Here is a 24,315-nt window from a genome sequence, read left to right as displayed (position 1 = left end):
ATGCAGGGGAGAATATGCAAACTCCACACTGTTAGTGTCATGGTGGGAATCGAACCCATGACCTCATTGCTGTGAGGCAGTTATGCTATTACACCATGGCCTCGACATCTTGTTAGGACATGTCATTTTTTTTATTGTTCTACGTATCGGTAGGCCATGGTTGGCATTTTAGTAGTCCAAATGCCTTGCACCTATATCCATTCCATCCAGACAGAGCATGGTATAAATGTAAATGTGTGTTTTGGGGGAATCTTAATATTTTTGGACGTGTCTAGTGCTGTGTACACACGGGGGAGATAGGTGCTAAAATCGCTGGGAATATGGTCGCAGGCGACCATATTGCCAGTGATTGGGAGTTTGCCCCGGAGATAAATCTCTGGGTGCGCGCTCCCGTTTTCTGCCCCATTGTAATCGCTGGTCGCAGGAGCTTGCTCCTGCGACCAGCTAATTACCTCTGCGGCACCCCCAGCAGAGGTTCGTTTTCAACAGCGACCATCTCTGGTCGCTTGTTGAAAAAGAGACACTGAGCAATATATTGCTCAGCAATATATTGCAAGCAATATATTGCTAGCAATATATCTCCCCCGTGTGTACGCACCTTAAGTAATTAGTGCCCGGCCGGTGATATTCCGCTGTTCTGCAGTCGCCGCTGGCATCCAATATTATTGTTCTTACCACTCCCAATTGCATCCAGTTTAGACGTGTAAAGTAATAGGCATTCAAAGCCCAACTATCATTGATTCTGAGCCAAAATATTCACTGCCCGCTGAAGCAACAAAACAATTGAATAGCTCCCGTCAGGCTTCTAAAAACTATTGAATTTCTTCAATTTTTTTACGCAAAAGCTTTCATTAAGGAAAGTGTTCCCTTTCATTGAAACTTTAAACGTCTACCATAATGTGCTATGTGAGCAGCCATTTTGAGGCTGAACCATTATTCATAATCAATGTCCTTTTTAATAGAGTAACTGTTGGTTCATCCCACAAAATGTCTACCTGTACTTCCTGTAGGCATCAGGTCCACCTTAAAAGATTCAGAGCTGCTGTGACCATTCCTGATTCACTTCATGGTTCTGTCATTTTTTGTCTCAGTTTTTTGAGATGGATGTGTATAACAGCGACCGGACGCCCCTCACTGAGGATCAGATTTTTAGTCAGCTGGAGAAGATCTGGGGAACGTCTCTGCAGACCAACAAGGAGCCCATCGGCATCTTGACTACTAACCACAGGAACAGTTGGGCCAAGGCCTACAACAATCTTATCAAAGGTGAGCTGAGGAGATTGTGCTAGGACTATACTATCTATTCTACCCCACACATGACCGGTTCCTCTGATGTGTGATCACTTTATAATGTGGGAGGTTAGGGTTATGGTATTCCTACTCAATGTTTAGAAGAGGGGTGTCTTGCATTATGGAAGACTGGTGGGTCCTAAGGGTGTCCTTGCATTTGGGGCCTTCATGCAAGATGACATTTGTCCAACTTTCTCAACTCTGCCAAAGTTTACCTAAGATAGGAAATGGAGTCAAAACAGTTCCATTACGGTGCCTGAATCAGAAGTGCCTTGAGTTGCAGCCGCTACTGAGTCCGTACACTGTACATATCAAACATACGCACTGTACGCATCATCAAATATTGCAATAGCCCGTCTGAACATGGCTGTCTGTGTCCATGCAAAATCATCATTAGACGCAGTCGCTGGTTGCAACATGTCTGAGTCTAATTAGCTGCCCCGTAACCTCCCAGCAGTGCCAACTAAAATCTGAAGCTCCTACGTCTATATTCGTACTGCGTCTCTGTGCAGTGCCTATCAGGATGTATGTGCTCTGCAACTCGATGCATGCACAGTATTTCCAACATCGGCCAACTATCTCTATTGCGTGTAGTGAGCGGGCAACTCAAGCCCAGCATGTCAGTCATAGTAATCCATTATAAGGTCCTTTCCTGACTATATACCCAGGATCATCGGCAAATTGCTGGAGGTGCAGTAGAGGAATAAGGGATCCATACGTACATAGGGACCGATTCCGACCCGCTCGTAGTGTGCCAATGTCGTCTACGTACCCGATCGGTGATTGCACATGCGCAGGTGCAAATCCCGGGAGCGGACGGCTCCGGCGAGATTTGACACTCGCCGGGCCATTCACTCCAGGAGGGGCGGGAAAGGGGCGTAAGCAGGCGTGGCGTCGCATTCTCGGGGCAGGCGGCTGACACCAGTGCCTGCCCCGAATTTGGCGGACAGCAGGCACAAAGAAGTCAGTCCAGGCTGACTTTTCTCAGCAAAGACAGGAGACATTGCTCGATGGCGAGTGACCATCGAATGATTTCTCTTCCTTGCGACCACATGCACAGGCATGCGTTAGCGTACACATCCCCTTGCATGTTAGTGGCGGGATTCGATTGGCCGGAGGGGGGGGGGGGGGGGGGGCGTTTACCTGTTTGCTAGCCATATGCAGCCTAGCAAACAGGTCTGAAACAGTCCCATAGTGAGATTGAAAAAAGATGTTTATCCATCGAGTTCAACCTATATTAAATCTATGTTTGGAATTTCGCCTGGTTAGGTCTAGCCAAGGTAACCCTAAATCTTACTTAATTCATTTTAAGCTAGACATCCCTGTGGTTAGTGGGCAAAATATTACTGACTGGTCCCCTAATGTACATTACCCTGAGGGGTGTAACCCTGTATCCTTTTTTAGGCTATGAATTTGTTTGGCCCTCTTAAAATGTATTTATAAAGCAGATCTGTCTGTGTTTGGAGTTGGGTGAATGTGCCCATATACAGTACATGTGTTGGCGAGTTGTCATAGACAAACCCAGCCTGCACTTTGCACCAGCTTTATAACTGTGCCAACCACTCACAAGTGTCACCACTGCAGAGCGCCTAAAAAAATAAAACATTCTGATGATGGCTGGAACTGGTTTATGAACAGAATGCAATAAAATGATTGTGACATAACCGCACGTTCGTTTCACCAGTGTAAGCAAGACTCCACTCAGATGGTTCTCTATTACTTACCTGCACTTTGTATGTCCCAGCATCTGAGTCCTATGTATATCACCTTACCAAACCTCTTCCATGAAGTCCAGCCTGTAACTGATCCTGCTCAGTGGTATTTGCTTGGATTAATTAAGAATTTGATTAAACCAAATTGCTATTGAAGCCTTGCCGATGAGGCTTTTTTTTTTCATTATATATATTTCTAAATTTTTTTTTATATATATATATATATATATATATATATATATATATATATATATATATATATATATATATATATATATTTTTTTTTTATTATTCTCTCGGGAAGGAGACCTTTAAGTGAGGTTATCCTGCCCACATAACCCAGGTTGTAGTAGCCAGGGTGGTTCTGATGGCCGTGGGCAGCTAATTGAAACATTCCATAACCACCATAAACTATACTGGTTTCTTTCTTTCTCTGTCCAGATAAAACCAACAAGGAGTCAGTGAGAACAATTGAGAAGAGCATCTTCACGGTGTGTCTGGACGCCCCAATGCCCAGAGTCTCAGACGAGCTGTACATGAGCCGCGTGGCGGCGCAGATGTTACATGGTGGAGGGAGCCGCTTGAATACTGGGAATAGGTGGTTTGATAAAACTCTTCAGGTACAACCTTGTGGTCTCTGGGAAAGATTTATGTTCGGTACTAGCTTTACGGGGTGCTTCATAAGCATTTTTTTCTTAGTTTATAGTGGCAGAGGATGGGTCATGCGGACTGGTGTATGAACACGCACCTGCGGAAGGGCCGCCCATTGTGGCATTGCTGGACCACGTTGTTGAATACACGTAAGAATTCCGTACTGAAATCTAATAACCTAAATCCCAATGCAGTTACTAGTGTGGCTTAATTGTGTCCTTCGAGTTCTTCCAATGTGACCAATGCAGGGATAGTCCTTCAGTCTGGGCTGCTCGTGACCACTGAGGACTGATGGTCTATCGGATTCAGATATAACTAGCTGAATTTGTACCAAGTGCGGATGTTCGGTACTTCATGCTGGCTCAGTATGGTTCTGCAATGTTAGATACAAATTGGCACCAGAAAGACCGTCTGCTGCCATCTGGGTTTGGTAGGGACTGCGATGACTTCCATTTTGAGGGAGTGACGAGGCCAGGATCTTAGTCGGAAGATGGAGATTTCCTGGCCTGTTTGTTGGTTCAGCAACAGCCGGCAGGCGCAACTCCATGTGTCTTACAGCTGGTCAATCGTGTTACACACAACTTGGATGAGTAACGCATGCAGGAGATGTGATACCACTTGCTGCATTTCCATATAAATGCATTGCTGCTACCTCCATGTAGGCACCTCCAACCATTCTACAAAGTGGTCAGATTGCAGAGTAAATGGTACACCTCCTTGTGCGCATTTATGTACAATAAAACTCTAATTGAGTTGGGGCATCCTATTTGTCTGTGATTACTGCTATGTGTATATTTCTTTTCTTTTCCAGACTTTAGTGTCCTTTTCATAAGGAGTAAATGCCATGCATGGTAGTTTATTGTTCTGCATTTAATAAAGGAGGCTCTAACCTCATTGTCTTCTTGCAGGAAGAAGCCAGACTACGTGCGGTCCCCAATGATACCTCTGCCAATGCCCAAAAAGCTGCGGTTCAATATCACTCCAGAAATCAAGACTGACATTGAAAAAGCCAAACAGAATCTGAACATGTAAGTGCACAGAACCTTTGTGCCATAATCACTATGTGACCGTACATTTTAGAATTCATCTTATTTAGATACTTCGATACTAGAAACAATGATTTATAGCCGTGGAGGGCAACCTGTGAAACAAAATATCCCAGTAGACCTGGCCAGGCAATGACTGACCGGGTGCACTTGAAGCTGTGCAGACGAAAGTTTCGCCTAAGCCTTCTCTACAGCGAGTTTGCACAATACTAGCATGGAGAAGCAATTATGCACATTGGCCAAGACATAGGCCCCTATTCTGATTGACACGCTTTCCTGCACATGTATTCGCCGAGCGCTAGCATACAACATTGCCGGTGTGGGGCGGCAGGCCAAGGGATTCGGCCATGTGAACGCCCAGTGCTTTATGGGCGTTCCCATTAAAAGGCTGGGTGTTCTCATGGTAATTCTCTGATGGTGCGGGGGCGGGCAGCTGACATCAGCTGCCCGCACAGGGCGCCCACAGATCTGAGACTCCACAGAGGTGTCTCAGATCTAGGAGAGCTGGAAAAATTATTTGAGGGTCGCTGACGATCGAATGATTTCTCCCCTGCACCCAAGGCTGAGAATGGATGTTTATGGTAATCGCGGTGTACGAGGGGCTAGCAGCTTCTGGTGGACTCACAAGGGTGCGAAATACGCAGCCTTGCAAGTCAACCAGAATAACCTCCATACACTGGCGATACCTAGATACACTACGATGCCCACAGAGTAGCATTTGTATTGCCTTCTTTGTGGCTTTTCTCTCTGTGAAGGTTGTATACCCTTGCTGATAGACACCTTGGTGATGTCCCAGGGTGAAACGTGCCTAGTGTTCTTATCAGATAAATACATCTCCCATGAGCCATTCTTTGCATTTCATTACCACAGTCCTTGGGCACTGCGCTGTAATATCACTAGAGCCAGTGCTAGTCACAATAAAGAATTCTGCAAGTATGTACTTTTTTTGTTTTAATTTACTGTATATTTAGCCATCTTTTGGTTTTTATGTTTTTTTTAAAGAATGATACATGATCTGGATATTAAAGTCTTTGTTTTCCACGCGTTTGGGAAGAACTTTCCGAAGGCAGAAAAGTTGAGCCCAGATGCCTTTATCCAAGTGGCACTCCAGCTGGCATATTACCGGTAAGAACAGGGAAGTTATGGTGCCGGGACTACCAAGGTACAGTGAAATAACAATCCTTGCCTGTCCATCAGAAAGGGGTTCAATCTGTTCGACCACATGGTAGAGCCAATTAAATGTGGTAGTCACTGTAAGTGCTCCTGCCAACCTACATGAAGGCCTATACTAACTGGCAGATTAATGCACAACCCGAACTTCCAACTAATCTGCCCCAAATAATAATAATGACTTGTAAATGCTCTCAAAATTAATTGTATTTAGCTATGCTTTAAATGTACTTTTATAACTAGGGATGGTATGCTCTCAACGGTGTTGAAGGCGCTCAACGATCGATGATCAATGGCAGATTAGTTTTATCATAGAGGTTGATAGTTTCCAGCAATCGTTGGTTACTGGCTACTAGATTGTCAGCCAGTAACCCTGCTCTGCAGCATTGCCACTGTCTCCAGTCTGGCTGTTCCGCCTCACTGGCTGAGCCCTGGCATCAATCAGCAGTCCAGCCACGCCCCTGGGTCACTCACAGACTCCTGACTGACATCTACGCTGTGACGCACATGCATAGAGGAAACTTACACAGCTCACTGTTTGTGTTGGATAATTCTGGGTACACACCTACAGATTTTATCTGTCCAATCTCTCCCATACATTACCAGATTTTTCTTGCCACCAGACTGTAAACCATTTGCTCCCAAACATTAATGATTGGTCAAAGACAAATGTTCGGATAAATTTATTATATCAAACGAATGTAACCAATTTGTCTGTAACGGCCATGGTGTCTTTTACAGTGTCTTCTACCAAATTGTTGATTTGTCATTTGCTCCCATGCATTACCAGATCTTGGTTCCCAGCAGATTGATTGGACAGATAAACCTTTTTTCTCTTTCAATGGTCCTGGTGACACAGCTCAACACTGGGATGTAGGAGGGTCCGAAGGAGCCAGGCACCTATCCTAAAGTTTTAGAGGGTAGGCTCCTCCCCTACTGCATCCCTGGACTCTTCAGTTCGTGTTAGGTGCCCACTGGAGTGGGTGCTATTCTAAAGGGCTGCAGGAGCAGCCGAAGAATTAGAGTAGTTAGGGGATTTTTATTGTTTTATTAACTTTTACCCTAGCTAGGTAGGCACAGTGTGAGGATTCTCATAGTGAATCCTCACACTGCTAGCGCAGCAGGAGCTGACAGAAGCGCGTCCTGTCAGCTCACTGTGCACAGGGGAGACACTGTCTGGTCTCCCTGTGCAGCGCTTATAGCCTTTTCCAAAAGGCTGCCTGGGCTCCGGAGTACCCTGAAACCGGCTCCACATTTAGGTGGGGATCATGGGGGACAGGCGCTCCGTGATGGCGGCGGCCATTTTATGCGGAGCTTACACGCTGAGCTCCTAGATGAGAGGACAGCAGCGTTGTGACAGGCATGTTCCAAGTGATCCCCAGTTGAGGGGGAGACACTGGAACTAGGAAATCCTACCTGAGGAGCGGCTGGCTGGGGGTGGTTGGCGCCAAAAGGTCACGGACCCCGCAGCAGCAGGGACCTGTGGTCTCTTCCTTCACTCTGACTTTGGCGCCTTTCAGAACGCTTGCAGCGGAGCTGAGCTGGCTTACTGATCCTGGCAGAGTGACTTGGATTTCCTGGGCATCGCTTCCCCGCAGTTGAAACCAACAGACAGATAAGTGATTGGGTGCATTGCCTCTGTATAAACGTTTGTACATTGTTTGCACTGTGTATACTGATAGATATACATTTATCACTTGCATCATGTCTGAGCATCAGGCTGTGGTTTTGGGGGAGGGAGCCCTTAGTGCACTGAGCGCGTGCAATGGTTGCACACAAAAGTTTGTCCCTGAGCAGATGGCCAAGGGGGGCTTATGTATTACTTGCGCTGATGTGAGACCCATGGGCAGTGAACCCCATAGGGCAGAGCAGATGGAACCTGCGTGGGCCAGGGCCCTAGGCAGGTCAGTTAATGCTTTGGTGCAGCTTTTGGACAGGCAGAGTGATGGGCTGGTAGAATCACAGAGACCTATGCCATCATCTCAGCAGTCGTCTGGCTCCTTGCCTCTTACCCAGGCAGATCCTGCGCTGATTCAGGTGATGCAGGATACTGCTAAAGGGATCAACAGGTTCAGTGAAATGCTGGACAAAATGGATGATGTGGCAGGGACCCCTAGAAGGTCTTATGCTTTGACTACTGTGGTAGATGAGGAGGAAGGAGAGTATACTGACATCCCCTGGGATCAGGGTGATGATGTGGAAGAGAACTCTGCTGCTGGTATAGAGGATCTCATTGTAGCTGTGAAGCAGGCTTTAAAGCTGTCTGTGGAGGATAAGACTCCTGTTAAAGGTGTTTTTAAGCGACAGCGGAAGGAGGCTGTTACTTTTCCTTCAGATGAGGGGTTACAGGAATTGTTAGAAGGGGCTTGGAAAACTCCTGATAAGAGGCTACAGATGCCTAAGCGATTCCTTAGTCTGTACCCCATGCCAGAGTCTCATGCGGAGCTCTGGGAAAAGGTCCCAGTTGTGGACGCTTCAGTGGCACGTTTGTCCAAGGCTACTGTATTACCAGTACAGGGCGGTGCAGCTTTCAAAGATTCTGTGGATAAAAAGCTGGAGGGTAACCTCAAGGCTATCTTTGAAGGGGTGGGGTTTACCTTACGGCCCCTTATTGCTTCAGCCTGGGTCTCTAAGGCCATGATAGAGTGGGCTGGTGAATTATGCACCATGCTGCAGGCTGACCCTGGTGCGTTACTGCTTGCAGAAAAGATTAAGGCAGCTGCAGAATATGCAGTGGAAGCAGAGGAGGAAGCTATTAAAATGGCAACCAGAGTGTCCACAGTCTCCATTAATGCCAGGAGAGTGCTTTGGCTTAAAGCCTGGGAAGCAGACAATGAGTCCAAGAAGGCTCTGGAAACATTAGCCTTCAAAGGAAAGGTACTTTTTGGTACCGAATTAGAGGAGATTATAAAGAAGGCCACGGGCGGCAAAAGTACATTCCTGCCGGCCTCCTCAGCAAAGCAGACGTCCAGATTTTCTGCTTTTAAGCCGTCCTTTCGGCCCTCCCCTAGAGGTGGTGCGTCCTTTCGAGGACAGTCTTTCAGGGGAAGGTTTCAGTCCTCTAGAGGCAAGACACAAAAGTCAAAATTTGGCTCTTTTCACAAGAAGCCTGCCACAAAAGGAGAGGATAAACCCTCTGCATGACTGTCAGGGGCTTCGCCCGACAGTGACAAAAGTGGGGGGGCGTCTCACACTCTTCAGGGACGCTTGGGCTTCTCTAGGCCAGGATGCCTGGGTGTTAGATATTATAACACAGGGTTACAAAATCCCTTGCAGAGGGCCGCCTCCGAAGAGGTTCATCCCCACATCCTTACCAAAGGAGGCACAGCTTCGTACAGCTCTTGTGAGAGCAGCTCACTCCCTTTTGGAAAAAGGGGTGGTTACACCAGTCCCCAGGGCAGAGTGGAAGAAAGGCTTTTACTCCACGCTGTTCCTGGTGCCCAAACCAGACGGGTCTTTCAGACCAATACTAAATTTGAAGTCCCTAAATGTTCATTTATGGGTAGACCATTTCAAAATGGAGTCCCTACGGTCAGTACTCCTGAGTCTGGACCAGGGAGAATTTTTGGCGTCCATGGATGTCCAGGACGCATATTTGCACGTCCCTATACACCCGGAGCATCAGACCTTGTTGAGGTTTGCCATAGGAGACCTGCATTTACAATTCCGGGCGTTACCCTTTGGGCTAGCAACCGCGCCAAGGGTATTCACAAAGATAATGTCAGTGATGGCGGCGGTGCTGAGGCTCAGGGGAATCACAGTAATACCCTATTTGGACGATCTCCTGTTCAAAGCAGAGTCAGCAGCCATGCTGCAGAGTCAATTGGCAGAGGCCATCAGTTTTTTGCAGGCTCACGGCTGGATTTTAAATTTGCAAAAATCTCAGTTGGTACCGTCACAAAGGCTCCAATTCTTGGGAGTCATATTGGACACCCATCTTCATCGGGTATTCCTCCCGGAGGTAAAGGCCAGGGATCTGGTCACCCTAGTCCAGGAGATTCTCAGGGCTCAGAGCATTTCAGTATGGAGGTGCCTCAAGCTCCTGGGGAAGATGGTGGCGTCATTCGAGACGCTTCAATTTGCCAGGTTCCACTCTCGGAGGTTCCAATGGAACATTTTGTCAGCCTGGTCAGGAAACACTTTGACCATGAAATCCGAGATGATAGTGCTGTCTTCGGACACTCGAGAATCCTTGAAATGGTGGACAGAAGTAGATTCCCTTCAGTGGGGTCGGTCATTACAGACCTGGGACTGGTTGATAGTAACTACCGACGCCAGTCTCAGGGGCTGGGGGGCAATAGTCCTGGATCTCAGGCTTCAGGGTCTGTGGACAGCAGAGGAAGCAGCGTTACCAATCAACATCTTGGAGCTGAGAGCTGTCTGGAAAGTGATTTCCTTGGCGGGAGACAGGTTACAGAACCTCCCTTTGAGGATTCAGACCGACAATGCCACAGCTGTGGCGTATCTGAATCACCAGGGAGGTACACGCAGCAAATTGGCCATGTGGGAGGTGTCCAGAATCTTCCTATGGGCGGAACAGAATGTTCCAGCTGTATCGGCTATATTCATTCCAGGAATAGAGAATATAGAAGCCGACTTCCTGAGCAGGGAGGAGCTCAAGGAAGGGGAATGGAGCTTACACCCTCAGGTGTTTCACCAAATCACTTCGATGTGGGGAACTCCGGATGTGGACCTGATGGCATCCAGGGTCAACCGTCAAGTGCCCAGGTTCTATGCCAGAACAAGGGATCCACTAGCGGAGGCAGTGGATGCCATGACTATTCACTGGCAGGGAGATCTCCTTTATGCATTCCCACCAGTACCAATGTTACCGAGACTTCTGAAGAAAATACAGGGGCAGAAGGTTCCAGTGATCTTAGTGGCCCCAGATTGGCCAAGGAGGTCCTGGTACTCGAGGCTTCAGAGGTTGTCTGTGGACTCATGGCGTCTACCTCTGAGACCAGACCTTCTAAGACAAGGCCCATTCAATCACCTGGATTCAGATCGATTGATTTTGACGGCCTGGCTATTGAAACCACCATTTTGAAAAGAAAAGGGTTTTCTGAGGCAGTAGTACAGACGATGATAAAAGCCAGAAAAGCTGTATCTTCGGCAAATTATTATAGAGTCTGGAAGACTTACATTCGATGGTGTGAGAGAAGAAAGGCTCATACATCTCATTTTAAGCTATCAAGAATGATGGAATTCTTACAAGATGGTTTTTCATCGGGTCTAAGCCTTCAGTCACTGAAGGTGCAGATTTCGGCTTTGTCCATCTATTTCCAGAAAAAGATAGCCATTTTGCCGGAAATTCAAACCTTTTTACAAGGAGTATCCAGGTTGAAACCTCCATACAAGCAACCAGTAGCACCTTGGGATCTATCACTGGTTTTGGAATGCCTTCAAAAGGCACCATTTGAACCTTTAAGGTCGGCTGACTTTAAGTTTCTCACGTGAAAGCTAGTGTTTTTGTTAGCAGTAGCATCTGCTAAAAGAGTTTCAGAATTGGGAGCTTTGTCATGTAAATCTCCCTTCTTAATTTTTCATGATGACAGGGCTGTTTTAAGAACAGTGCCTCAGTTTTTACCGAAGGTGGTATCTACCTTCCATTTAAATCAGGAGATAGTTCTACCTGTGTTTCAACCCCCAGAGGGTTCTAAGAAAAGGGACAAGTTGAGAACTTTGGATGTTGTGCGTGCCTTACGCATATATGTGGACAGAGTGAAGAGTGTCAGGAAGACTGACACATTGTTGGTATTGTATGACGTACACAAAATTGGTTGGCCTGCATCTAAGCAGACTATTGCTAGGTGGTTGCGGTCTGTGATAGCCTTTGCATACACCAAAGTGGGTAGACCAGTACCGGCCAAAATAAATGCGCATACCACCAGGTCAGTTGCCACCTCTTGGGCGGTTCGACATGGGGCCACAGCTGAGCAGGTTTGCAGGGCTGCCACTTGGTCATCTGTTCACACATTTGCCAAATTCTATAGATTCCATGAGTTCGCGTCGGAGGACGCATCATTCGGGCGAGCAGTGCTGAGAGCTGCAGACCTGAGCGTACCCTCCCAAAGGACCGGCTCTGGAACGTCCCAGTGTTGAGCTGTGTCACCAGGACCATTGAAAGAGAAAAAGGGATTTTTGTAAGAACTTACCGTTCGAATCCCTTTCTCTGATATGGTCCTGGTGACACAGCGATCCCTCCCTTACGCTCAGTAAGTATGCCAGAAGTTTCATGATGTTCATGTTAAAATGGTTAAAAGTTAACAGTTTCTGTTATAAAATGTGCATATAATATGTGCAGGCGTTTGTACTGAGTTAATGTATTCCAGTGGCTTTGAAAGATTGAACTGAAGAGTCCAGGGATGCAGTAGGGGAGGAGCCTACCCTCTAAAACTTTAGGATAGGTGCCTGGCTCCTTCGGACCCTCCTACATCCCAGTGTTGAGCTGTGTCACCAGGACCATATCAGAGAAAGGGATTCGAACGGTAAGTTCTTACAAAAATCCCTTTATGCGAGTGCCTAGATCAAGCCTTTTCTGTGCATGCCCAAACTCATCAATGGTATGTTGTCGCATTGTTTAATACCATAAATGATGCCTTCGGTTTTCACCATCGATAGAGGACATACTGATGGCCATTCTATTGTCTTGGCCCTCCGCCTGAGTTTCGTTGCTTTGAATAGAGCAGAAATTATCAGAGAAGATACTTCAAAGATGGATTTGAAGACTCCCTCTTTGAAATCCTGTCTCCGACACAGTAGCGTGGGGCCAAAGAAATGCAGATACTTATATGCTATGACACCACCCCCCCACACCCTTCCCCCTTGTACATCAGTGTATGTGTCCCTTCCATTTCCAAGAGTGGAAATGCTAGATAAACAATACATGATCTGCTTTGCACCATTTAGGATGTACGGCTGTGCCTGTGCCACTTACGAGAGTGCATCTCTGCGAATGTTCCACCTAGGGAGGACGGACACCATCCGTTCCACCTCTGTACAGTCTCTGGAGTTTGCGCAAGGAATGGAGGATTCTGGGAAATCGGTAAAAAAAATTATTTTGTGTTGGAACGTCAAACTATTACTTTATACGTTGTTCTACAAGCCTGCAATTAGTTGAGTTTATAAATATGGGGGGTTTGTTTCTTTTTCCCCAACCTTAGAATCAGGAGAAAGTAGATCTGCTCCGCAAAGCGGTTCAAGCTCATCGCACATACACAGACATGGTAAGTGTCTTTAATCACATGGCCGCTAGGATTTTTGGATACAAACAGACTTAGATATGTAGTTGGGGTCTTGTTCCAAAAGATTTGCAAGTTATTGTTATTCCCCCTACACAATATACGATATGTTCCACAGCCGATATTGTTAACGATATCTGCAGTGCAGCAAAACAAACGATCAGCAGGTAAAACACAAGGATATTGTTAACTATGTCCTTCAGTGATGTCTCTGGGACCCCTGCTGAACTTGCAGTCACAGACAACATCTTCAGATTTGACTGCATTTTCAGACAATAGGGGTTATTGTTAACTATCCGGTGGAGCATGCATCTGAGTACACACTGAACAATATGCATAATGATATTGCTAATGAACATACAGCTTTACAATACCTAGCTCAGACGTGTTTCCGTAATGGTGTCAGAATGGGACCATTATTCACATACCTCCCCAGCTGATTGGCACATTAGCGACTGATTGTGACACCCCCCAGCATATGTTGCTGACTAAAGTCACTTCTGTGAGAGCTCCTAGGCATAGCATTACTTACAGTATATAGTGGAAGCTGATGTTCTGCCACCTTGTGCTTATAGGTGGTAGTGTACTTCTTAGGTGGATATTTCATTAAAAGTCCATACACACTGGGCTATTTTCCAAGGGGTGGACGACTTTCCATAGCAGGACCCCATGGAAAGCCATCCACCATCCGTCTCTTATCTGCTGGTAATACCAGATGAGTGGCAACGGCCGGCAGTGATGCGGGAGCACATATCACCGCTCATCGCTGCCCTGTACACACTGGGCGATTTTGAGCAAAAACAGCAAGTTTGAGCGGCTTTCAGCTCAAAGCCGCCCGGTGAGGAGCGGTGAGTGTTGCTGTGTGCTCCCGCATCATTGATGGGAAAACCGCTCATCCGCTGGTATTACCAGCATATGAACGGCTTTGCATAGCTCTGTGCTATAAAAAGCCATCTGCCCCCCACACCAGGCAGGGGGAAAGCCGTTCAGTGTGTATGGCTGTGGAACATATCGTATATTGTGTAGGGGAAATAACAATAACTTGCAAATCTTTTTGAATACGATGATAGCGATCAACGCTGTCCATACACACTGGGCAAATTCGCCCAGTATGTGTGGACCTTAGACGTCAAAATTGAGCTGCTTTCAGCTCAAAGTCGCCCAATGTGTACAGGGGCCTTTAGTTAGAGAGATATTTACGTAACCCTTTGAGTGCCAATGTTGCTGTGAGAGCTCCTCAAAAATGATCCACTAAAAATGCCAGCGCCGCTCACAGCGACTGTTCTTTTTGTATAAATAACTACAAATACAGCCAAGTCAATTAATTGACGTTTTGTTAAATATTGCACCCAAAAATAAAAAAAGAACAGTCGCTGTGAACGACGCCAGCATTTTTTGCAGATATTTTAAGGATCCCTCACAGCAATGTTGGCACTCAAGGGTAAAACAGGTAACATGCTATATACTTGATATGTTTCTGCTGAACAGAATTATAAACACCTGTTGTTTAATCGTCTCCCCCCTTTGGCTGCTACAGGCTATAAACGGTAATGCCATAGACCGCCATCTGTTGGGATTGAAGCTACAAGCCATTGAAGATTTGGTCAGCATTCCCGAAATCTTCATGGACACGTCCTATGCTATTGCCATGCACTTTAACCTCTCCACCAGCCAGGTACAACCACAGCTGTGTGTTCTCTCCCTACCTATAAACGTGATGTAGCCTGACACGTTGCAAGACTGACTGTGTGTGTGTTGTTTGTAGGTGCCGGCTAAAACAGACTGCGTCATGTGCTTCGGTCCAGTGGTGCCTGACGGATATGGTGTTTGTTATAACCCTATGGAGGAACACATCAACTTCTCGGTGTCTGCATTCAACAGCTGCGCGGAAACGAATGCTGCAAGAATGGCGCATTATTTGGAAAAAGCTCTGTGCGATATTCAGAAACTCATCCAGAGCACACCAAAATCTAAGCTCTAGTTTAGCAGAATGGACCTTAACCCCCCCCCTGGCTGGTTTTGTGTTGGACATTGTGCTGCATTAAGTAGACACGTGCTGGCTTAGCCAGTGACCACTGAGGGGACTAATACAGATGGGCTCTATTCAGCCATGATATGACACTTAACCTCTCCTCCCTGGAGTGCCAGCATAATCAGAACTGGATTGATCCAATCAAGATTCACTACTTTGAGAAAGAAGAACCAGCACAAAATACACTAATCTGTAATGTTCGGTGATTATTTTATTGTTCCGTTCTCTATTAACTTTGCTACTTTATGTTATGAACAAACGCAATTTTACAGGGACTATCTGAAGCAAAACCTTTGTTTACTCCATAATGTATATATAGAGTGTTTACAGATGGTAATGCTCATTGTGAACTTCTTCTACACATAGGCCCTTATTCTGGTTCACTCACAAAGGCAAATTCCTTCTCCAATGGACAAAACCATGTGCACTGCAGGGGGGCAGATGCAAAATGTGCAGAGAGAATTAGAGTTGGGTGAAATATTTTGTTTCTGTGCAGGGAAAGTACTGGCTGCTTTATTTTTACACTGCAATATAGATCTTACTTTGAAGTAAAAACTAAACCAAAAGCTAATTCTCTCTGCACAAGTTACATCTGCCCCCACCTGCAGCGCACATGGTTTTGTCCATTTGAGAAGGAATTTGCCTCTGAGAGTGAACCAGAATAACTCCCATAATACCACAACTACTAATTAACCACACACCCCAAAGAGGCAGAATACCGGCTCAGCAGCACTGTATAGAACATATAGAGTATAGTTCACATTTCTAGCAAGTTCAGTGGAAACGTTCAATATTATAGTGCTTGGGTCTTATATTTTTGTGTCCATGCATTTCACACTTTGCCCTTTAGCCACTAGGTGAATTTATAAAGGTATGTTATGGTAACACAGGACATTTGGGTCTAAACCTGCTTTGATTTTGGAGGTTAATGTAAACACTGGTTAGATTTTGTTGTTTTACATTAATGCATATGTAGTGTTCCTGATCGACTGTAGCAGAAGCCCCTGTAGAGATTTGTACGTCAGCTGTCTCTGCACCAGCATCATGCGCAGACTAATCCGTTATCTGCAGCTGCTTCCTGTAAGCCGTGATAGGAACGATGATCGCGTATGTTCATAGCAGATAATGCCCAAGTTTGCCTTTCTTTTCTTTAGATGTGCCATGAAATGCACTGTTTATATGAAGGTAGCACATTATTCTCATGCCAAAACCAATCTAGTAATGAGTATACACCTAATACAGCCTAAATCGGATGCCTTGAATGTATTCTGCATTGAACAAGTATGTTCTAAATGTACGCTGCATACGCAATCTTACGGTCTTCATTGTGGACTTTTAGCGTGTTGCCGTTTCAATGATCATCTGTGCGTTCAACCAATCGTTGAGCTTGTCCTGTATTTGTTGAAGACATTTCTAATAAACTTTAATGAAAGTCTGGATGGAACATTTTTATGTGCCAGGGAAAGGGAAACATCACACAGAGGGCTTTAATAAATTAACTTCCAACACTTACAGTTGACCCCTCACCACTAATTGCAATAAGCCTAAAATTTTCATGCTGCAGGTTAAACCATGGCACTACCTATCCTTGCATAGATACGTAATTCCATAGCAACATGAGTACCACTTGTTCCCGAATACAGGGTTAAACTAAATATCAACTGTCCCCACACTAAAGGGGAAATTTATCAAAATTGAGAAGTGGTTGGTGTTTTCTAGGTACTTGTGTATTATCACAGCGCTTGATTTCATCTAAATCGCATAGGATATCGTATACGATTTAGTGGCCGATTTGCATGCTATTCCATCCTTGCACACCCCCACTATCCAAGTCAGCCCGAAGCGTGGCCTGACCTGTTCATACCCCCACTATCCACTTTGGCGTGGAGTTGATTTTACAAAGCGTGGTGAACCCCGCGGAAAACTATCCCGAAGCGTGGCAAGCCCCGCGTAAAACTGGGGGTGTGCAAGGATGGAATAGCATGCAAATCGGGCGCTAAAATCGCATCCGATTTTTGCATGTAATTTGCAGCCGATTTTGCGGGCACTGTGATAATACACAAGTACTGTTTTTTTTTTTCAATCAAGTCGAGATGTACCACAGATTCCAGAGATACAATGGAGCAACCGCTATCACTTATATAGTACAATGGGGCAGATGTATAAAGCCTGGTCAAGTGGTCGGTAATAATGCAGCAATCAATCAGCTGTTAACTGTCAAGTTACAGGCTAGGTTTAAAAAGGAAGACAGGAGCGGATTGGCTGATGCATTATCACTTATCACTGCACCAGGCTTTATACATTGGCCCCATTTCATGAAATGACAGACACCGATATTTTAGTCTATAGCTTGTAAAGATAGCCACATACTAGTGCGATTTAGGCCCTTTTTACCCAATTGCAATCAATCAGACTAAAATCACATGAGAAGTGTTAAATCTTATGTGTTTCACCTCTGATCTATGGCTGCCACAAATCTGTTCCCGAAGCCATGACATACGATACATCATATGCAAAAGCACTGCATAACTTATATTGTATTCAATCCTGCTGCCAGGAGATTAAAAGGAAACTGCATGTGATTTTAAGGCTCCAATAAGTCACACTAGTGTATGGGGGACCTTAAGCTTGCCAGCAGGTCCTTCCTTCCTGTAGGTCTGTCTTATTCCAAAGTCTAATAGAAACTTGTCGGCTATAAGCTCCTCCTAAGCGTAAGTAAAGCTCTACATTACCTACACACCATTGAAGACTGTTACATTCTTCGCTTGCACACAAACATGAGCACCCAGTCTGAGTAAGCAATTGTGGAGGTGTAGTCAACAAGTGGTCCTGGAGCCAGACATGGCCCTCCTAACCACACCAATGTCCTTTCTGGTCATCTGCCTTGTGCACATTCACAGTCTAGGGACCAGCTTAGCCCATGCCTGGATGGTGCAGCCCGGTCCCTCGTTTAAGTAGCCGGTTTTAAGATAATTACCCAATGTTTTGTCACAGTTTTGAGAACCTCTGGAGATCCTTTGCAAACTTTATTTGTGTGCTCTCATGCAGTAAAAAAGGGGTGCTTATAAAAAGCGCTGAACTTAAACTAGCTAGATTGGTAAATAATCCTAATCTATTGTTTTAATAGCACAAGAGTCCCCTCAAAGCAGCAATTCCTCACTGGAAAAAAAAAAAATCCCCTGAAAACAGCGATTCCTCAATGGGAAAGGAGGATGTGTTAACATCCCTGAAGTTGACTTCCAAACAGGTAGCATTTGAAAGCCGCTCATTCCCAGAGAAGAGGTGGCCCTTTTACATTTCAGGCTTAAACACGCTGAGAAGAAGCCACTTAACTAGACCTCCCATTCATCCTTTAAGTATATAAGAGGTCACACTTTGATGTTCAAGGCAGCTAAAGAAAGTACGGATTCTTACCGGTTAATACGCTTTCCTCTACTCCTCCATGGCAGCCGAACACATGGGTTTCCTCCCTTATAGGTAGACATCTGGAAAGGAAAGAAAAGACACTGCCCCTATATAAGGTCCGCCCCCCTGAGGCTCTGTGTCTTTCAATTATCAAGCTTATACACTATTACCTCATAGCATAATAACTATAAATCATAATACAGTACTTAAATGTAACATATACTGTCCCACAAGAGGCGGGAAATATGCTGCCATGGAGGAGTAGAGGAAAGCGTATTAACCGGTAAGAATCCGTACTTTCCTCTACCTCCCCATGGCAGCCGAACACATGGGTAATACCCTAGCAGTTTCAATCACTGGGCGGGCAACAAAATATTAAGTTACGTTAGAACACATTATAAGCAGTGACATGATAATAAATAGAGCAAAGATAAATAAAAGAAAAAGAGCAAAACCATACAAAAGGATACTCTGCGGAGTTAGCTTCACTCCTTACTTGTGCTTTCCACTCAGTTGTTTTGCCGAGCTTCAGCCTTCTTTCTCTTTTTTTTTTTTTTTAAATAACTGCGCTAAGGATCCTTCTGCCCACCTTAGCATCACTTGAAGATCCCACATCTACCCTGTAATGTCTGGTAAATGTGTGAGCAGATGCCCAACAAGCTGTCTTACATAATTCATCCAGTGAGACCGCTTCTTTCTCGGCCCATGATGAGGCGACAGCCCTGGTGGAATGGGCTTTCAGGCCTTTAGGAAGATCCACTCCCTTTACTTTATAAGCCTCAATGATGCAGTTTTTAATCCACCTTGCAATGGTGGCTTTTGAGGCTCCCAGTCCTTTATTCCTACCCTCTGATATTATAAACAGTCTTTTGGTTTTCCTCACCGATTCCACCCTCTGAAGGTAAATCTTCAAGGCCCTGCTAACGTCTAGTTTATGAAGTTTAGCTTCTTTGGCGTTAGTTGGTTTGCTGCAAAAAGAGGGTAAAACGATCTCTTGATTTATGTGGAATTGGGATACCACTTTAGGGAGGAAATGAGGATTTGTCCTCAGCACCACCTTCTCCTCGAAGAAATTCAGGAATGGCTCCTCAGCCCATAGTGCCTGAAGCTCTGATACCCTCCTGGCCGATGTGATGGCCACCAGGAAGGCCACCTTCGCCGTCAAGAATTTTATCGGCACCTTGTCAAGGGGTTCGAATGGTTCTTCGATCAGAGCATTCAGCACCATATTGAGATCCCAAGGCGCCATAGGGTTGTGAAAGACCGGCCTGATTTTTTTAATGGCCTGCACAAACCTCTGCACGTAGCGATTTTCCGCTATCCTGGAATCCAACATGGCACTAATCGCTGAGATCTGCACCTTTAGAGAGCTTACCGATAATCCCTTATCTAATCCCTTTTGAAGGAACTCCAGGACCGTAGCGATGTCCCTGTGGTTTCTATTCTTACCTCTACAGAATCGCACATATGCCTCCCAGATCCTGTAATAGGTCTTTGATGTTGAGTTCTTTCTAGCCTTTAATAGGGTGTTCACCACTCTTACTGAGAACCCTTCACCCCTTAAGGTTCTGGTTTCAGTAACCACGCCGCTAATCTCCAGTGCTCTGGCTGTGGTTGCACGAACTTCCCTTGTCTCAGTAGATCTTGCTTCTGAGGCAAAAACCATGGAGCTTCGACCGCCATCCTTGTAACCCTGGGAAACCAGGATCTCCTCGGCCAGAACGGCAGAATCAGAATTACAGTGGCCTGCTCCCTTTGTAACTTGCTGAGGATCCGAGGAATCACGGGGAACGGTGGGAAGGCGTACAGTAGACCTCTCCCCCAGTTTGCTGACAGAGCGTCTGTTTGCCATGCTCGAGGCTCCCAGTGTCTTGAGATGAATTTCGGCACCTTCGCATTCTTGCTGGTAGCCATCAGATCCACTGAAGGTAGACCCCACCTGCAAACTATCCTGTCGAAGACCTCCTGACACAGTTCCCATTCCCCTGGCCTCAGCATCACCCTGCTCAGTGAGTCTGCTTGTTGATTCCTCTCTCCTGCAATAAATACTGCCTTCAGGCTCTTCGTCCAACTCTCGGCCCATTGCAGTAGACCTGTCACTTCTCTCATGAGACTCCTGCTCCTTGTGCCTCCTTGTTTGTTTATATAGGCCACAACGACTTGGTTGTCTGACCTGATTAGTAGATTTTTTTGGTGTAGCTGATGCTGGAAATGCACGCAGGCCAAGGTGACTGCCCTCATTTCCTTCAAGTTGGAGTGAAGCTTTTTGGCTGCACCCATCCAAACTCCTTGAGCGGCTTCCCCTGCATAGACCGCCCCCCAGCCTGTACTGCTGGCATCGGTTGTGAGAACCACCTGACTCTCCTCTAGGAAGGACTTGCCCTGACGGAACCTGCCCGTGTCTGACCACCATCTGAGGTCTGCCAACGCGCCCCTTGACAGGGTAATCTTTTGGTTCAAGTTCTTTCCGTCCCCGTCCCATTGGGACAGGAAGCAGTTTTGCAGGGACCTCGTATGAAATCTTGACCAGTTGATTGTGTCCTGAGCTGCCGCCATTAGGCCCAGGATTTTCATGCAGTCTGCTGATCTGACTGTTTGTTTTGCCAGGAGACCTTTTATCTCCTTTCTTACTTTCTCTATCCTGTCTTCTGTCAAGGTAATTCTCATCTGGCCGGTGTCTATTATGACCCCTAGATACTTTACCAATCTTGATGGTGTCAGTTGACTTTTCTCCACGTTTATGATCCAGCCGTGTTTTTCTAAGTATTGGATCACTCTCTGTGTATGCCTGATGGCCATCTCCCTCGTGGTGGCCATTATCAGGAGGTCGTCTAGATACGCCCAAATTGCTATCCCCTCTTGCCTGAGATTGGCAACGAGCACTATCAGAACCTTCGTGAAAGTTCTTGGGGACGTGGAGAGTCCGAATGGAAGCGACGTGAACTGATAGGTGCTTCCTCCTAGGCAAAACCTTAGAAACTTTTGGTGATCTGCATATATGGGTACATGAAGATAAGCGTCCTTTAGGTCTATGGTGGTGAGGAAGGAACCCTGTCTTATGTCTGGTAAGATGGACCGGATAGATTCCATCTTGAACCTCTTTGCGTGTACAAATGAATTTAACCTCCTCAGGTCCAGGATGGTCCTGAAACCCCCCGAGGCTTTCTTCACTACGAAGAACCGAGACTGCCACCCCCGGCCTTCTTGGTCCTCCGGGACTCTCACCACTACTCCTTGCGCCATCATTGTCTTTAGGCTGTCTAACAATGCCTTTCTTTCCTGCGGGCATTTGGGCATGGGAGACACCTCTTGCCAATTTCCCGGCGGTTTGACAAATTCTATCCGGTACCCGCTGGAAACTATCTCCTGTACCCACTTGTCCTGCGTGGATTGGAGCCAGGCCTGCTGGAATTTTAATAGCCTGCCTCCGACCCTGCTCCTGGCGTCATTGGGACAGGTTACGAAATCCAAATCTGCCCTCTTTGCTTCGCTGACCCCGAAAGGAACCTCTATTCCCGAACCAAGGTCTTCTATATCCTCTACCCGGCCTATATGTTCTGGCCTCTTTAAGGTCCGGGTTTTGAAAGCGCTGAAACCTATTAAAGGGCTTTTTTGCTGCCTTGTCCTGCGGAAGCCACACTGACTTCCCGCCCGAGAGTTTAGAAATAATATCATCCAATTTGGAGCCAAAGAGATACTCGCCGTGAAACGGCAAAGAGACCAATTTATTCTTGGATTGAGCATCCGCCGCCCATGGCTTCAGCCATAGGGCCCTCCTTGCCACAGCAGTACTAGCGTTAGCCCTTGCTGATAACCTTACTGCATCTAACGATGCGTCGCAGACAAATTCAATGGCAACTTGCATATTCTGCACTACTTTAAGCAGTTCAGTCCTTTTGATGCCATCTAGTAAATCAGACTCAAGGTCCTGACACCAGGACCTCAGGACCCTTGAAGTTACCGCAATTGCCGAAGAGGCCTTAATTGCCGCCCCTGATGTTACGTGTTGTTTCCTCAGGGTAATCTCCAATTTTCTCTCCATACTATCTTTAAAGATATTTGCGTCCTCTAAAGGAAGGGTAGTTTTCCGAGATATTCTCGCAATTGCAGCGTCCACTTTAGGCGCAACTTCCCAATGCTTAGCGAGTTTATCCTCAAATGGGTACATCTTTGCCACCCTGACCGGGGCTGCCACCTTTTTGTCAGGGTTGGCCCATTCCTCTTCAACTACCTCTTTTAATGCCTCCGACAAAGGAAAGGCTTTAACCCTTTTCTTTTTGTCTTTAAATAACAAGTCCTGCAACTTGCCTTCCTCTGGAGGGTCTTCTATCTTTAGGGACTTATTAATTAGGACCAGCAAGTTTTCCAGGAGGTCAGGATTAAATCCTAGATCCGGTTTCTCCTGTACAACTTCTCCTTCCTCCACATCCTCCTCATGTTCTACTGCCGGGCCCTCTGATCCCTCAGAGTCTTCCGACAACACTTCCCTAGGCCTTTTAAGGGACATTTTGGCTAGGTCGTCCTTTGTGACGAAGGTATCCGCCAGAGAGGTCCTTAACATGGACACTAGGTCCTTCATTTGGTCTGGCCCCAGCATAGGCGGCTTTTTGCATTTATCACACACCAAGCCTGTACATTTATCTGACAGGTCTTTATCACAAAGGACACATTTGGCAGGTCGCTTCTTGTGCCTCGCCTTGGCCTCAGCCTTCTCCTTGCCAGTCTCAGACCTAGCCAACAATAAAGTACCATAAGTATCAACTGCAAACACTAAAAAAATAAAAGAATAAAAGAATAAACTAGCAAAAAAGAAAAACATCCAGTCCAGGCTTACCCTGACTTAGATGGCTGCCTTCTCTCCTCCTCCATGCTATAATACTGTTTAAGAGATAACCACAATCAATACAGTATACAGAAGAGAAGCAGTCCCTGCAGCGCTGCTGCACAGGGACCTTACCAGTCTGCTGAGTAGTCTATTTCTGTAGTGCAGTGTAGTGGCACACAGCCAGGTACAGCCAGGTACAGCCAGGTACAGCCAGGTACAGCCAGGTACAGCCAGGTACAGCCAGCGGTAAGCGCTTGTAGTATTCAACTCCACACAGCGCCACAAGGAACGCAGGCACAGGTCGCCTGGCGCCTTCTTATGACGCCAGACGCCCGCCCGCGTCATCGCGCAGCCAGCCCCCCCCTGGCGTCCCGCCCCCCGCTGACGACAGACGCCGAAGGCGCCCGCCCGCGTCATTAGCTCGCGCCGTTCGCGCGCGCCCCGGACGCCAGTTCACACGCGGCAGCAGCAGCATCCAGCCGCCGGAGGGGGACACCAGAGCGCATCACGCAGCCAGCATACTCAGTGTTATACCGGACGCCCGGTAACCAACACCCCGCCAGGTACCCCACATATATTTACAGACAAGGCGCCCCTAACTGCGCTAGGCAGCGGGGCGCCCAGCAGACAGGCTCCCTACTACACTAGGTAGCGGGACACCTCTATCTCACCGTGGGTCTAAACCCCTGCTGCACTAGGCAGTGGGGGAGACCAGCAGCCGTTTCACAGGGTAAGCCTCCTGTCCACCTGGAAAGGAAAAAAAAAGACACAGAGCCTCAGGGGGGCGGACCTTATATAGGGGCAGTGTCTTTTCTTTCCTTTCCAGATGTCTACCTATAAGGGAGGAAACCCATGTGTTCGGCTGCCATGGGGAGGTAGAGGAAATAACATTTCACCATAATAAATCGGTATCCAAACTGATCATAGAATGACTCAAGATAGA

At 46.5% G+C, this 24,315-nt stretch overlaps 1 protein-coding gene across 1 annotated transcript in view; it reads left to right on the top strand.

Annotated features, from left to right (window-relative positions):
- The window catches only part of CRAT (carnitine O-acetyltransferase), a 48,541-nt gene extending 31,964 nt beyond the window's left edge, over positions 1–16,577 (top strand). The window contains exons 6-14 of the mRNA XM_083158756.1: positions 1,092–1,266; positions 3,444–3,622; positions 3,702–3,802; positions 4,562–4,681; positions 5,702–5,824; positions 12,779–12,914; positions 13,033–13,095; positions 14,648–14,785; positions 14,876–16,577. Of these exons, the coding sequence (XP_083014882.1) occupies positions 1,092–1,266; positions 3,444–3,622; positions 3,702–3,802; positions 4,562–4,681; positions 5,702–5,824; positions 12,779–12,914; positions 13,033–13,095; positions 14,648–14,785; positions 14,876–15,091 (1,251 nt within the window). The 3' untranslated portion in view covers positions 15,092–16,577. The remainder of the gene's footprint in view (positions 1–1,091; positions 1,267–3,443; positions 3,623–3,701; positions 3,803–4,561; positions 4,682–5,701; positions 5,825–12,778; positions 12,915–13,032; positions 13,096–14,647; positions 14,786–14,875) is intronic.
- Positions 16,578–24,315: the final 7,738 nt, after the last annotated feature.

This window comes from Crinia signifera, chromosome 9 (assembly GCF_055691185.1).
Source record: "Crinia signifera chromosome 9, ASM5569118v1, whole genome shotgun sequence".
Taxonomy (NCBI): domain Eukaryota; kingdom Metazoa; phylum Chordata; class Amphibia; order Anura; family Myobatrachidae; genus Crinia; species Crinia signifera.
Note: the sequence above shows the minus strand (reverse complement) of the source record. Positions and strands in the feature narration are given on the sequence as shown.